This window comes from Schistocerca piceifrons, chromosome 6, assembly GCF_021461385.2.
Source record: "Schistocerca piceifrons isolate TAMUIC-IGC-003096 chromosome 6, iqSchPice1.1, whole genome shotgun sequence".
Lineage (NCBI taxonomy): Eukaryota > Metazoa > Arthropoda > Insecta > Orthoptera > Acrididae > Schistocerca > Schistocerca piceifrons.
In genome coordinates, this window is record NC_060143.1 from 521226150 (window position 1) to 521243124 (window position 16975).

Here is a 16975-nt window from a genome sequence, read left to right on the forward strand (position 1 = left end):
GTAAGAGAAGAAGCACTTATAATTTCTTGTACACAAATGTAATGCGCCTGTCTTTTCTTTTCACGAATAAGGCCATAACTCGGTCTACAAAGATCTGATCACTGGATAGCTCTCCAATTAATGTCTTTTCTATTGCTAACGTGCTCAAACACGACAGCCGGATGTTGGACATTGAATTCCTTAAATAATTCTTCACTCGTTTAAGAGCACTCATGTTTCGTTCACTGCTTGCTGTAGTTGCGGCTAGGGTCAAAACAAAACGCAGGAACTTCGTTGTTTCATCATCAACGGAGTCTAAATCATTGTTGAGAATGTGCTTTAAGAGGATTCTTGGAGATAGTTTTTTCTCATTAGCATATATGTTACACAGTTCGTTTTAAAGTTGTTCTTATTTGAAAAAAGGTTACAGTTCTAATAATTGAAGCAGTTTCAACTTTGGAAATTCTTTTTGATAGTTCGGGAAACACTTTTCGTTCAAACGCTCAGCAAACTGAATCTGGGTAAGCTTTGAAACCTACTTTCTATGTGAACAATTTGCAAATCAAGTATCTCGTAAGTTAGTGCCCTGAGATATGTCTTGGCTGTCACAGAATGATAAGTTGCCACTCAAACACAAGCTGCATTTAATGCATTCATCGACGAAATTTTCCGTTCTTAATTGTCGTAAGTTTCTCAAAACAGTTCTTACTTCGTCGTGGCAAGCAGTTATACTGACAGATTTTGACTGAAGAACATTAAAGAGATGATCAACATAAACAAAGCACACTCGGTAGAAGCAAATCAAGTAGACAAACGTAGGATCATCCATCCGTCTTTTCATTCCCACAGCACAGCTCAAAGATTCTGGGTCCCACAGAGTCTGTATCATCAAATATGTAATTAAAAACACTATATATCCCTGAGAAATGATCAGATGTTGTTGAAACTGCCCTCGAACGAAAGTTCCAGGGAGTGTTGCTTACATGTGGCAGTTTAAATCCTTTCTCAGTTAGCAGATACAGTTCGTTTCGATGATTTGCTGAAAAACGAATGTTTGGAAGATCACTTACAAACATGCGTACTTGTCGTATGATTTTGGAGATATGTAACAGTACCAAATTCAGTTGTGTGCGTAACAATGAATAAACAGCGCATAGGGACAGAAATACTTCTCCAATCGTTGTAGTCCTCTTTCTCTGCCCACTATTACTGAAGCGCCGTCATGTGTTTGACTAACCACTTTTTCTTACACATTCCATTCCTTCAGTACTGCATGAATAATGTTTGACAAATCTTCAGCAGTTTTCTCTCCATAAACGTCGTAAAATCCAACGAATCTTTCCTCAATTTTGTCTGCAATTCAGTACCTGAATATTATACTCATTTGACTCTTGCATGACACGTCTAATGTTTCATCAGCCTGAATCGAAATGAAATTGCGGTTCTGATTTTCAGATTTTATTTTCTCATTAACTGCCAGAGTTTTCATTTCTATTACATCATTCGGTATATGTGGAGAAGTTCCTTTAAAGGTTGAAGGTGATGACAGATGGTCTCGGGTTAACTGCTCTGCTTGAGCTAGTAAAACCAATTCCAGATAGTTACCTTTTTTGCTGGAGGATTCGTCTTCTCGATGGCCGCGAAAGGCTAGTTCTTGTTTACAAAGAAATACAATTGCCTGAATAAGACGATCCAATACTCTCCTGCTGGATGCAACATGTTTGTTGTATTTTATTGCTGTAAGACGAGCGGCTTCAGAAAGGGCTTGCTCAATTCTACTTTCGCCCAATAACTGAAATGATTCTTTGTTCTGCAGGTGACGTTTTAATATCTGATGCATTTGTGCTTTCCTGTCAAAGTTGTTTATTGTACAAATGCCCTCATTGCATCATTCCTTTTCACCACCAAACAGAAGACATATATAACAATATAATCTGTTATTAACTGGATTCGCAAAGCGTACTTTTCGAACCAGGCTGTCAGAAAAATGCGTTTTTGTTTGGCTTCACTTACAACTACACTGAGTATAGGAGTAGCTCGTTTGTCCTTCAATTCGCACTTTTTTGTCGTACGTTAATGTAGAAAAAGGAGTTTTTAATAAAAATTCTATAACGTGTTCAGTTGCTGGCTCACTCACGGTGGCGACACAACGAAAATATGCACTAAAATCACACAAGAGTCACTACGAACACAAACCGCGCGACTGTTCACTTCCGTGTTGAAAGCCAGCATAGAAGAGGCAGAGACTAGTTTCGATACATGCTATCAAGTGCAGCGCACCGGCCTTCGTGGAAGGGGAAGTGAAGGGGAGCCGAGAATGCCACCAATGCTCAGACGCACACAGCCAGGTAAGGGAAGAGAGGCAGAGACTGAGAGCAGTCGAGTCTCAAGCAGGCAGATACACCATAAAATACTCATGGTGCGGCGGCGCGGGCTACAAAACTGACGTCTTCGCACATTTAGTGCTCCTAGTAGAAAATTGTTTATATTTTTGTTATGAATTGCTTTTGCATCTTTTTCAAGCACAAATACAGGGGAGACTAAGTCTCAAAGTCTCCCCTCACGCTACGCCACTGATTCGTACTATTATTGATCAACAGCAACGTTACTCACAGAGAAAAACTGCGATTGTTTCCGCTGATGACAGCGGTTGTAGGGTGAGGGGGGGCATAACGTATGTAATTTACAATTATCATACACAGAATCGCAAACTGAGGAAGTAATCATTTCTCGACGAGGCTGGTCGAAGACAGTAGTTTAAATTTCACCATTTGATGCAGGTGATGATTTGAACACTCTCTACATCACGTGTCTGAGAATTTAGTTCACACATCTCTATAAATAACGAGAAAGAAATTAGAATTTGTATTGTAAACACGAACTCATACTGGAGATGACATTATAAATATTATTTTCACATAAGGTCCATTACAAGCAATTGTAAAGCCAAAGTAAGAACAGATTTAAATCATACAATGGAGTGTTTTCTCGCTGTACATCGTACTTGTCTACTTCTTACGTAACTGTTTGTCAACTGGGAAAGAGCAAGCTGAGCTTAGTTCCAGACCAGTAATTGCCTTTACGGGCAGGAAGACACCACTTCCCTTGCATTACATCGAAAGAACCAGCGCATGAAATGAGCTTCATACTCTGTAATGCAAGAGTGGCAGCATAGTGTTACGTCATAGTAGCTTCAGACGTTCAGTATTCTATCCGTCCAACCGTGATTTGATTTCCCTACATCCCTTAGCCAAATTCCGGAATGCTTACGTTGAAAAGCGTGCGGCTTATTTCCTACATTATCCTACACCAACCAAGACTGGGCTCCATCTGTGACGGTCTTCTCTTCAACGGAACGTTATACACTAGTGAACATTCCTTTTATATTTTTCTGTATGGTTCTCCCCCATCACATGCATTCTAATATCCCTACATTAAGTTTTTATCTACGCAGTTAAATTTTAGCTTCAGTTTGTTGCACACTTCTGATGTATTTAGTCACCTGTTGCGGAATTACCCACTGTCTTCTTCGCTCCCGGAGTCCAGTGTCGGAAATGTGTCTATCTCTTTTGGTCATCCTAGAAAAACCTAAGTTCACCTGTGGTAATCGTCTACTCACTACTTCTTAGTGAGTGACACGTGACACAAGCTTCCTTTCTACACAGCTGAATTCTTTCACTTACATTTTCTAGTGCTGATACGATAAATACTGTTTTAGAGTGCTACGCTTCTTTGTTTTAATTGATTTTAGCTATAAATGACAAGTTCGTCATTTTAATAGTTCTCGTGATACAGTTGTCTTTCAGCAGTAAATTCATTTGAAAACATTATAATTGCTATACGTTTCTCTTCCGTTTAAAATGACGTGAGGTAAGTCATTGGATAGCGATATGCTTGCATACAGAAGGCAGTAGTATGGTGTACACAAGATATAAAAGGGCAGTGCATTGGCGGCGCTGTCATTTGTACTCAGGCGGTACATATGAAAACGTTTCCGGAATGGATGTGGCTGCACCACAGGAATTAAGAGACTTTGAACGCGAAATGGTGGTCTAAACTAAACACATGCGACTTTCAACTTGTAAATAGTGAGGGAATTCGGTATTCCGAGATCCACAGTGTCAAGAGTGTGCCGACAATACCACATTTCAGGCATTACCTCTCACCACGGACAACGCAGTGGCCGACAGCCTTCACTTAACCACCGAGAGCACCGACGGTTGTGTGAAGTTGTCAGTGCTAACAGATAAGCAACACTGCGTGAAATAACCGCAGAAACCAATCTGGGGCGTGGGCCACACGTTTGTGTTAGTACAGTGCGGCGAAATTTGGCGTTAATAGGTTACGGCAGGAGACGACCGACGCGAGTGCCTTTGCTAACAGCACGTCATCACCTGCTGCGCCCCTCCGAGGCACATCATGAAGTCGGTTTGACTCTAGACGACTGGCGAACACTGGCTTGGTCAGACGAGTCCCGATTTCAGTTGGTGAGAGTGCAGAGGTTCGCGTGTGGCGCAGACCTCACGGCGCCATGGATCCAAGTTGTCACCAAGGCACTGTGCAAGTTGGTGGTGGCTCCATAACGGTGTGGGCAGTGTTTACATGGAATGGACTGGACCCTCTGGTCCAAGTGAAATAATCATTGATTGGAAATGTTTATGTTCTGGTACTTAGAAATCATTTGTAGGCATTTATGAACTTCATGTATCCAAACAACGATGGAATATTTACGGATGACAATGCGCCATTTCACTGGGCCACTACTGTTCGTGCTTGGCCACACAGGTCGCCCGACATAAATGCCATCGAACATTTGTGTGCACAAAATCCTGCACTGACAACACTTTCGCTGTTATGGACGGCCACAGAGGTAGCATGGCTCAGTATTCTGCAGGGGACCTCCAACGACATGTTGAGTCCTTGCCACACTGTGTTAGTGCACTTCGCCGGACAGAAGGAGGTCCGACACTATGTTAAGGGGTATCCCATGACTTTTTTCACTTCAACGTACTTCTCAGTCCGTTACTGTTTTCTTCCATTTGTTTTCACGCCAGGGTTAAGTTTAAACGGAGTGGATAATAAGAATTCGAAAACGCCTTAAGTAGAAAGTACACGAAACTAGCAGCAAAAAAGTGTCAGTAAAGTTTGAATCTAAAACGTATACTTTAAAAGCTATGAGCACTTGTTCAGCTCCTCTACTGTGAAAACTGTCTCGTTCACTGTAAAATCTTTGCTTCCCATAAGTAGGAAGGAGGTAATGTGGATCAAAACAAGGAAAAATGTCCATTGAACATGAGCTCTAGTGTGCACAGCTTAAGAGCTGTGAGCACTTGCATGGTAGAAGAGATTTGGGTCAAGGAGCAAAGATGAAGTGCTCATCACCGTTAAGGTATACACTTTAGAGTCCATGTTTACTGGACTTTTATTCTTATTTCTTCCATACTACCACCTGTAAAAATATGGAAATAAGGGATTTTGCAGTAGAAGAGGTTTGTTTCACAGTATCGAACATGAACAAGTCCTCATAGCTCTTAAGGTATTTGTTTCCGAGCACATGTTTGGTTACACATATTTTGCTATTAGAATCGTGTACCATCGACTGTTTGTCTTCACGACGTTATTTATGATACACCCCGTACACCAGCTTTGACTAACTGTAGTAATGTCTCACACAATGGGAGTATCGTGTCTTTACGTTCAGCTTCTGTAACCTTGTGTACTTCCGCTGATATTCCAATGTACTCCTTGTCATCGCCCTTGATCGCAATTCTTTCCAAAATTCCATGTTCAGTGCTCCACTCCTCGTTGTCAAAGGCTTTCCATGAGCCCACAGATTCTTTGAAGGTATTCCGTTTTCTCTCATATCTTTAAGCCGTTCTGTTAACGCGATACGCACTGTTTCCAGTAGTCACTTGGAGAACAGATTAGACACTACTCAAACATATATGAAAATCAATTACGTAATGGTCTTCTAAACTGTCTCAGGCTTTCCACTTCGTAGAAGAATATCACGATCCATTGGACGTATAAATATAAAAAGAATAGTAGAAAACAGTCCACAGCCATTCTATAGCTTTCGAATCAACATACTGATTTATTTCACGTATCAATTCAGGGAGTTCCATGTGAATATCTATTTTGCTACTGTCTATTCAAAGTGATCTTTCCTACTTACCGGTCTTTCACTTCTCAGTTCGAGTGATGTTTTCATTATGTCGCTGAAGGAGACTAGCTACAGCATCACTATCTCGTCTTCCACAGAAACCTTCTTTCTAATATACTCTAACGTGCGCTTGTTAGTATAGTGGTGATTATTAAAACTGTCCGCAGGGGGCTCCCGTCTTGGGAGTATGTGGGTGGCATCCACACGGGCCCTTAGCTAAACCTGGCATTACTTCCACTTACTTGTGTCAGGCTTCTCCTGTTTCCTTTCCTATCCGGCCCCCCTCGGCCAACTCTTGGTTTCTTCGACCCCAACGGTATTAGGTTTCCGAGGCCCAAGGGTGTCTTTCACTTTCCTCTCTAGTATCTATTATCTACCCTCCGACCCAACGGCGAAGCGAGCGGAAGAAGAATCTTATATCCCAGGTTCTCAAAGATCGTGGAGGCGGAAGAGGTCATGCCAGACGAACTGGCTGTAAAGGCGCCGCTCAGCCATCATTGAGCTCGCGGCAGTTCGTTGCAGTTCTGGTACCGGAAGTCACATGTCACATACATATGTGCCGTGATGAATTGTTCCAGAATCATAGTGTGTGGGTCACTTCCTCGCAAGCTGTAATCCACCTTAAACAAATTCACGCAAATGGCAATTTCTCCTGTCATTTTCTCTAAAGACCAATGGCGATGGGATAAGGACGATGGTAGCAGGCTCCGAGTGAGGCTGGAAGCTACTAGTCTGGACCTGCACACTGGCGGCAGGTGTGTGATGGTCGCCTTCCTGAGAACCCGTGTGACTACTCGGGAATCCGGTCCTGCACCTGCGACTGGGCAGGCCTATTTAGGATGACCGCTGCCCACCCTGAATGGGGAAGGCCCTAGAAAATGTGGGCTAAACATCGGAAGTCACACTTGAACCGGGCTGGGAATCCGCACCCAGTAGGTCACTCCTTATACTGCGGACGTAAACAAAAGAAGAATGAAATGATTATGACAATAGGGACATGGAATGTCAGGACCCTCCTGGACGTGAACAATTACAGACCAGAGAGAAGAACTGCTCTTATCACCCAAGAACTAGCCCGTCTAGATATAGACATTGCTGCCTTGAGTGAGACAAGACTCTCAGGTGAGGGACACATTAGTGAGGTACGTTCAGGGTACACCATCTTCTGGAAGGGAAAGGATGCAGGAGAACCACGCATCCATGGTGCAGGATTTGCCGTAAAAACGAAAATAGTGAAAGATCTTCGACTTACACCTGTCTCAATTAATGAAAGACTGATGACTCTTAGAGTACCCATTGGTTCAGACAGATTCATCACCTTCGTCTCTGCATATGCTCCTACTTTAGACAGTGATGAAGACACAAAGAATCAGTTCTACCACCAACTGAACAGTACTCTCTCTAAAATACCCATTCAAGATAAATTAATTTTACTTGGTGATTTCAATGCCAGAGTGGGAAGGGACAACCGTTTTTGGAGAGATGTCATGGGTAAACAAGGGGTGGGAAACTGCAATGCAAATGGGTTGCTACTTCTTGGTCTGTGTGCTGAGCACGAGCTTTTCATCTCCAATACCCAATTCCGTTTGCGTAACCGCTATAAGACCACATGGATGCACCCACGCTCCAAACATTGGCATCTTATAGACTACGTTATTACGCGACAGCGTGACAAGAAAGACATTCTCATCACAAAAGCAGCACTAAACATCGATGAGTGCTGGACGGACCATAGACTTTTAGTCAGCCGTTTGAGAGTACCAAAGTATCGCAAGCCACGATCCCACTTTTCAAACCCACCACGCAGAAAATTCAACATAAGCAACCTGAACAACAAAAATGTTCGCTCACACTTCCAAGACATACTGTCCGAACAACTTAACAAAGCTCCAGCAACCACAGATGACGTCGAACAAGAATGGACCACATTAAAGAACATCATCAAAGAAACTGCTGAGAATGTTGTTGGTTGTAGTGCACGGAAAAGAAGTGACTGGTTTGATGACAACCACGGAGAAATCCAAGCCATCATCAATGCAAAGCGGGATGCTTACCTATCCCTTGCTCAAGATCCATCCTGCGCAGAAAAGAAAGCACACTTTCTAGAACTCAAGCAGAAATGTCAAAGTGAAATACGAGTAATCAAGAACAAATGGTGGCAACAGAAAGCCACAGAACTCCAAAATCTTTCTGATGCAAGGAACCTGCGTGGCTTTTATGCTGGTATTAAAGAGCTGTATGGACCTATCCGCTCATCATCAGGAGCACTTAAAGCTGCTGACAACTCCGCCATTCTTACTGAAAGTCAGGACATCTTAAATCGTTGGAAAGAGCACTTCAGCTCACTGTTAAACAGCCCTTCTACTGCCGCTGGAGATTTTCTCAAAAATGTCCCACAGCACCCTCCAAAACCCTGTCTGGCTGATCCTCCAACTTTTCAAGAATTTTGCAAGGCACTCAAGAGTGTGAAACCTGGGAAGGCTCCTGGACCTGACAGCATCCCGATGGAGCTTATTGAGGGTGGCGGCTTGCCTCTAAAAACTAGACTCTTCTCACTTATTATATTAATGTGGGAAACCCGCAAGGTACCAGCTGACTTGAAGAACTCCACAATTGTCACCATCTTCAAAAAGGGCGACAAAAGCGTCTGTGGTAACTACCGGGGAATATCTCTACTCTCTGTCACTGGAAAAATTTTTGCAAGAATCCTTTTAAATCGCCTCCAGACACTTTCAGAGACTATACTACCTGAGTCTCAATACGGGTTTCGACCTTCAAGAGGGACAATTGACATGATCTTCTGTGCACGACAACTACAGGAGAAGTGCAGAGAACAGCAAAAGCCTTTACTACTTGTTTTCTACGATCTAGAAAAGGCCTTTGATACAGTTCCCAGAGAAGCCATGTGGATGGTCTTAAAACGCTTCGGCTGCCCTGAACATTTTGTTGACCTGATTGAAGCTCTCCACGTTGATATGACTGGACAGGTCCTCTGCCAGAATGAAATGACTGGTGAATTCCCAATAACAAGTGGGCTTAAACAAGGATGCGTTCTTGCACCTACATTATTTGCATTGTATCTGGCAGCTATGCTTTACGAGACAACCGTAAACAATGCAGGAATAGAACTAAAGTACAGGTTTGATGGAGGATTATTCAACCAGTCCAGACTCCATTCAAAAAGGTTCACCAGTACCACTCGTGTGACAGAGCTGCAGTATGCTGATGACAATGCCTCTCCAGCTCATTCACCTGCAGAGTTGCAGCTGTCAGTTGATTCCTTCAGCAGGGCATACGAACGATTTGGTCTCTCCATCAATATTTCAAAGACAAAGGTGATGGCGCAGCCAACTCCTGGCTCCTCCGTTCCTGACTTCAGCATATCCATCTATGATACACTCCTGGAACAAGTGGACCATTTCCCCTACCTGGGAAGCATACTGTCATCCAACTGCTCATCTGGAAAAGAAGTGGAGAATAGAATACGTGCTGCACATGTAGCATTTGGTCGTCTTACAAAGCGTGTCTTCCTGAATAAAGACCTAACACTGTACACCAAACTGATTGTGTACAAAGCTGTAGTCATTTCCTCCCTGCTATATGGTTGCGAAACCTGGACGTTGTATCGCTGCGATCTGAAGAAACTAGAACGCTTCAACCAACAGAAGCTAAGATATATCATGAACCTAAAATGGGATGACTTCATATCCAACACGGCTGTTCTAGAGAGAGCAAAAATGCATAGCATGGAAGCTCTTATCATTGGGCATCAACTCAGATGGGTCGGACGTGTCCAGCGGATGAAAAATGACAGACTTCCACGCCAAATGCTGTACAGCGAAGTGAGCACAGGTAAAAGGCCACGAGGTGCCCTCTCAAACGTTATAAGGATCAGTACAAGAAAAATCTGAAAAACTTGAACATCGATCCGAGTAACTGGTCCACAATAGCAGAAGACCGAAGTCGCTGGCGCTCAGTTACCTCAAATGCTCTTCAAAACTTTGAGCTGGAACGTCGAAGAATGGAGAATGACAAACGCCAGAGACGTAAACTCCTCCAGGCTCAGCCACGTCCTCCACCTTCCATCAGCTGTAATGTCTGTGGCCGCCTGTTCCACGCTAGGATTGGATTGCTAAGCCATCAACGACACTTCCACGCCTGAACCGTGACAAAGGAAATCTCAGGAGAGAAATGAAATCTCGGATACGAGTATCAGCCGACGACGACGACGATTATTAAAACTGCGACAACGTGAATGTGACATGCAACCAACGTCAAATTGGTAAGAAGTGTACTAGATGTTTGGATATGCAAATGATTGGCACTGCAGTGCACCTGTACAAACTAGGTGGTTGTAGCGCCACCTGTATTCTGTATATGTGGTGAAAGATCACGCGGGTGGTTTCTCATTCGCAAATGTATGTTCAGTTAAAACTTCCGGGAAGAGAGGCCGTTGTCGATGTACAAAACTGCTTCCTGACGTTTCGCCTCCCACTTTGGGAGACATCTTCCGAGGTAAAACTGCTACTGCCACTTAGTCTTGAGGGGCTCTCGCATTTATAGAGCGCATAGAGAGCACCACCATCTGTCATGTGACATCGCCTGTGTACTATTTTTGCATGGCGTCTTAAATCTCTTTTTAAAATAATCTACTGTCACTGTGGTGGTGCAAAGTCGACATCCGTATTTTATCTAACGTCAGACCTTCTTTTCAATGAAAATTATGATGACATTTACGAGTCTCAATTTTACAGTACTAGTTGCCTAGGTGTAATGTCTTTGATTACTAATCAAATCGTCCTTGGTCTCAGGTTCGAACCCGACCACCCTTCAAATTTTGGATAAGACTCATTAGCTGTATCGGCCGAGGACGTCCGGCATAAGTCACCCTCATTCTGGCGGAGGATTTGTCAGAGGGTAGAGGAGCTGGCAGAGGTTCAGGGTACTATCTTGTTCTTGGGGTGGGAAAATGCCCCTGAAGTCGGAAGAATCAACAACGATCAGTGGTTGCAGAAATCAGTGGAAAACACTGCCTTAATGACAAATAATGTGTTCCATATGATTTGTGGGCTGAAACTGAAAAAGTGTCATGATGATCTCTGTATTGGCAAAAGATTCCGGAATAGTCCTCCATTCGGATCTCCGGGAGGGAACTGTCAAGGGGATGGTGACCATTGAGAAAAATATTGAATGACCAACGAAAGGCTAACCTGGGCATGGAATGTTGGGAGTTTGAACGTGGTAGGAAAGGTAGAAAATCGGAAAAGGTAAACGCAAAGGCTCAATCTAGATTTATTGTGGGTCAGTGAAGTGTCATGGAAAGAAAACAACGATTTCTGGTGAGACGTGTACAGCGTTATATCAACGGCAGCAGAAAGTGGTATAAATGGTATAACGGGAGCAGGATTCGTTATGAATAGGAAGGTAGGACAGAGAGTGTGTTCCTGTGAACTGTTGCGTGATAGGGCTGTTCTCATCAGAATCGACACCAAACAAACACCGACAACGATAATTCAGCTATACATCCTGACGTCGGAATCAGAAGATGGGGAGACAAAGTGTACGAGGATACTGAACGGGTAATTCAGAACGTGAAAATCTAATAGTCATGGGGCACTGGTATGTGGTTGGAAGGGAATGCGTAGAAGAAAGGGTTACGGGATATGTGCGTAACTGTCGATTGTACAGCACCATTTTGTAAAAAAATAAACTGTTATAGATTGGTATAAAGAGAGAGAGACAGAGATCTGAGATTTTATCATTGTTAACCTATGCGACAATACATGGAAATTCTATATAAGGTAATTCAATCCATCACAGTTATTTTCTTAAGTGAATTTTGAGGAAGTAAATTATGCTAAGCTTCTATAGGAACTTGGGACATTGGCTGACGATGTTTGCTGGTAGATCTGCAAGCACGGTCATGGGAATTTAGAAGTGTTTCCTGTTATTCATAGATATCCGCGAACGGCTGCGCATCATATAACGAAATGTGGACTGAGTCGTACAGAATCACTATCCGAGGATCGTATACAAAGTTCCTATTCACAAACAGTAAAAGTTTTCACAAGCGACCGAAGGATATGAGCAGCTGCTTCTGCTTTACGAGATCAACGAGATTTCATCACTACTCATAAAGTATTCTTTCTAGGTTAAAATCTTATCGCTGGACGTTTTTGACGAACGCTAAGTTATATACGCTCATGTTCTGTAAGACTGTAGAGGTACAATACGAACAGTAATTCGTGCTCTAGTAACTTTAAGCATTAGCAAGAGAGTTTATGCTTATTCGCGATACAAATATTCTCAGCTTAGAGCAGTAGACACAGATCCAGACATTGGTGCAAATGTATAACTTTCAAGTTATAATTACTTCAAGTATTACTACATATCAAGTAATACTACATATCCGCACATACATAAATCAGTGTACACAAATACATACAAGGGATATACCGTAAGGCATGGGCGTTAACATTTAGAATGCAATGGGAATTCCTCTGTTATAAATACAGGGGTGAGAGAGAGTAGGTGGAAAGAGTACATTGAGAGCATCTGTAAGGGGGAGGACTTATCTGATGACGTGGTAGAAGAGGAAACAGAAGTCGGCATGGGAGAGATAGGGGATTTAGTATTAGAATCGTAATTTAGAAGAGCTTTTGAGGACTAGCGATCAAATAAGACTGAAAAGATAGATAATATTCCATCAGAATTTCTTCAGTCATTGGGGAAAGTGGCCAAAAAAAAAGGTTGTCTACGTTGGTATGCAGATTTTTGAGAGTGGCGATACACTATCTGAGCCGCGCGGAGTGGCCGCTCGGTTTGAGGCGTCATGTCAAGGACTGCGCGGCCACTCCCGCCGGAGGGTTGAGTCCTCCCTCGGGCATGAGTGTGTGTGTTGTTCTTAGTATAAGTTATTTTAAGTAGTGTGTAAGTCTAGGGACCCATGTCCTCAGCAGTTTGGTCCTTTAGGAATTCACACACATTTGAACAACGTTATCCACACAATTCCAAAGACTGTAAGAGCTGACAGATGCGAGAATTATCGCACAGTCAGCTTAAGAGCTCATGCGTACAAGTTACTGAAAAGTATAATACACACTAGAGTAGAAAAGAAAATTAGGGCCCTATTAGATGACGATCAGTGTGGCTTTAGGAAAGGTAAAGGCAAGAAAGAGTTCTGACGGTGCCGTTAATAATGGAAGCAAGACTAAAGAACAATCAAGACACATCCATAGATCTATCGACCGGAGAAAAGGGTTCTACAATGACAAATGGTGCAAAATATTGAAAGTTCTGAGGAAAAATTGGGTAAAATATAGGGAAAGACAGCTAATATACAACATGTACAAGAGCCAAGAGGGAATAGTAAGAGTGGGGGGCCAAGAACGAAGTGCTCGGATTAAAAAGTTGTTATAAGACAGGGGTGTAGACTTTAACTTCTACTGTTCCATGTACACGTCGAAGAAGCAGTGATGGAAATAGAAGAAAGATTGAAGAGTGGAATCGAAATTTAAGGTGAAAGGATATCAACGATAAGGTTGTTGCCCTCAGTCAGAGTGAATAAGATTTACAGAGGTGATATCTGTACAGATATCAATGGTAATCTTGCAGCTCTCGAAGAATGAAGTTATAATGAAATCTAGACCTTTCGCTGCTTACAGGCGTTGATAAATATCAACGGGAACATATGAAAATATGTGCACCGACCGGGACTCGAAACCGGGACCTCTTGCTTGCACTTCAGACGCTCTATGCGACAGAGCCACCGAGGACACAGACGGTTGTGCGACTGCAGGGACTTATCTGTGGCAGGCAGGGGCATTAAGAATGCTGTGTGTAGACAGAAAGTTGGAAAGTGTGGGTCTCACGGGGAGCGTGCCATAGATACGGCCCTGCAGTCGCACTACCGTCTGTGTCCTCGGTGAGCGTCTGCCATATAAGCAGGATGTGCCGGGTTCGACTCCCGTTCGCGGCACAGATTTTCATCTGTTCCCGTTGATATTTATCGACGCCTGTAAGCCGCTAAAGGTTTACATTTCATTATAACTTCATTTACAGCGTTTGCTGAATGGAATAACAGTGTCATGAGTACAGATTATGGACTGAGAGTGGTGGCCGAGAAGTTCTAGGCTCTTCAGTCTGGAACCGCGCTGCTGCTACGGTCACAGGTTCGAACCCTGCCTCGGGCATGGATGTGTCTGATGTCTTTAGGTTAGTTAGGTTTAAGTAGTTCTAAGTCCTAGGGAACTGATGACCTCAGATGTTAAGTTCCATAGTGCTCAGAGCCATTTTGAGTAAATCTAACAAAGACGAAAGTAGTGAGAATAGGTTGAAATGGGATCAGCGCGAAAACGTCAGGGCTGATGGTCACGAAGTAGATGAAGTTACGGAATTCTGCTACCTAGGCAGCAAAAATACCGCATGACAGATCGAGCAAGGAGGATATCAAAAGCAGGGGTCAATTCTAGTGTCCGATACCGCCCGTCGGCTTTGACCAATGACGTAATGTGTGATGTTATTTTGTTTGTGCCGCAGATAGCTATCGATGAACGTTAAATGATTTCTCTGGATTTCCTCGTTACGAGCGTGTTTTAAAACATTCGATGTAGATTGTTTTGTTTCCATCTCGTAATTTATTTTCGGCATCTTTTGTTAATGAAAGTAGTCGTGATTTATAAGTAGTCGTGATTTATAAGGTCTTGATTTCTGAGGCTGTTCGTTATGGATGAGTCAGTTGTTTTTACTGCGAAAATTCTGCTTCAGAAAATGAGTGACGGTAAATCAACTATAAAATTTTTGCAATTATTGGGCGTCATTGCTGAACTTTGCAAGGGCAGCGTCTGTGGGATTTATATGGTTTTGACGAAGGCTGCGTTATCACGAACTTCCGACGAAAACATGTGGAGGTGAGGAAGAGAATAACATATGGAGATTCATACGCAGGGGGGCGTAGTTCGAAAGATAGAGGCTCAATTTAGAAGCAATTGCTAACCTCCTATTTTTGCTATGAATATTCTTGCAAATCTGTCGTGCACGAAGCAGTGATTTCGTGTGACACTGTAGTCGACTGGTTCTCGTATTATAGAGAAGTCTGTGGGGAATTTATAAAATATAGGTGGTCATTGGGGGGGGGGGGGGGCACGGATTATAGGTGAAGTAGGTCAGTCACATTTTGGTAAGAGAAAGTACGAAAGGGGACACGAGGTTTTTGATTTTCTGGAGTAGTAGATTCTGGAGGAGATTATGCTGATGTTGTATTTAGGGTTGTACTTCATCAGACAAAGGAAGTCTTCGCATCTTAAATAGAAGAATATGTGGAAGAAGGTTCTGTAGTCACGTCGGATCGATTTGCTTCGTACAAGGGGTTGGGTGAAAGGGGTTGTCATCACTTAGTCGTGAATCACAATATTCAGTTTAATGATTATAAGAAGTGGGCATGTACTAATCCTACCCAGGGTTATAGGTGGGCTGTAAAATCTGTTGTCGGGCGGGAAAGAGAAGGATTTCTGTGTTGCAAGGCCATTTAGTGAATACTGTTGGAGGAAGACTATTCCTATAGGTTATTGTTTATTTCTTGCATTTATGAAAGTAGTCAGCAAAATGTACAAACCTCGTTTTGTTAGTTAGGTGTTGGTGGGTCCGATACTTTTTTTCTTGTTTTACGTTGCGTTTTTTTATTTCACTATATTGTGCGAGTGCTACTTTTTGGTTTTTCTGGAGGGAGGTTTTTCTGTCGTTTTAATATTTTCTGGTTACAATGGTAGGCCGACGGGTATTGCTGTGTCTTTGCCGGAGGGTTTATGTAATTGACTCGTGGTTTCATTCTTTTATTATTTTAAAATTTTGCATCTGATTGAGAGCGGGTGGTAGGGAAAAACTGTTTTGGGTGGTACCTCATTTGTGCTTGGCAGTTTGTGTTCCTTATTATTTTTTTCATTAGTTGTCCTGGATTTTGCTTCTTTCCTTACTGTTTGACCTTCTAACATTATTATTTCGTGTCATGTCCTTATTTCGTTCTTGTCAGCCTCGATCTTTGACTCCTTTGGAAGTTCATTGCGCTAAGTTTCTTTTTATGTAGCCACTTTCATGTTTTCCTTTTCGATGTTTCTGCTACACTTCTCTTATTTTTACAGTCACTCCTGATGTATCGATTTTATTGACTGTTATTTGGAGCTACTGTAACTGGTGTGACTTTCGTGCAGTATAGTTATCAGTTGCAAGGTTTGGTAATTTTTGCGATTTATTTCTTTGCGTGTGCAGTAATGTTTAAGCGCGTTTCTGATATGTTGTAAGATTTTTGTGGAACAAACAGTAATATTGGAATCGGTAACTGGAAATGACCTCCTACACAAGTTGCTTCTAGTTATCGATTCCAATTATTCGATGGTTCATTAGTTACATCGTTTTTTCAGTACGTGTGGAAATTATAATATAATATATGCACTCGTAATTTCCCTCGTGTTCTTATTTATTTCATTCATCTTTAACTCGTTTAAATGATATTCGCGCGTAACTAATAGTCACGTTAAATGTATCATTTTATGGCAGGCTACATTCGTTTGTTTACGAGTATGATCCGTTCCATTCAAATGGCTCTGATCACTATGGGACTCAACATCTTAGGTCATAAGTCCCCTAGAACTTAGAACTACTGAAACCTAACTAACCTAAGGACATCACACACACCCATGGCCGAGGCAGGATTCGAACCTGCGACCGTAGCAGTCCCGCGGTTCCGGACTGCAGCGCCAGAACCGCTAGACCACCGCGGCCGGCATCCGTTCCATTCATAGATTGTCCATTGCAGCACCTTTGCCTTTACGTATGACG

At 42.7% G+C, this 16975-nt stretch overlaps 1 protein-coding gene across 1 annotated transcript; it reads left to right on the forward strand.

Moving 5' to 3' along the window:
• The first annotated feature begins 7125 nt into the window (after positions 1 to 7125).
• Positions 7126 to 14684, forward strand: LOC124803429. The gene is made up of 2 exons (XM_047264612.1): positions 7126 to 8711; positions 14681 to 14684. Exons 1-2 carry the CDS (start codon positions 7126 to 7128, stop codon positions 14682 to 14684), a joined length of 1590 nt encoding a protein of 529 aa, XP_047120568.1.
• The last annotated feature ends 2291 nt before the right edge of the window (positions 14685 to 16975 follow it).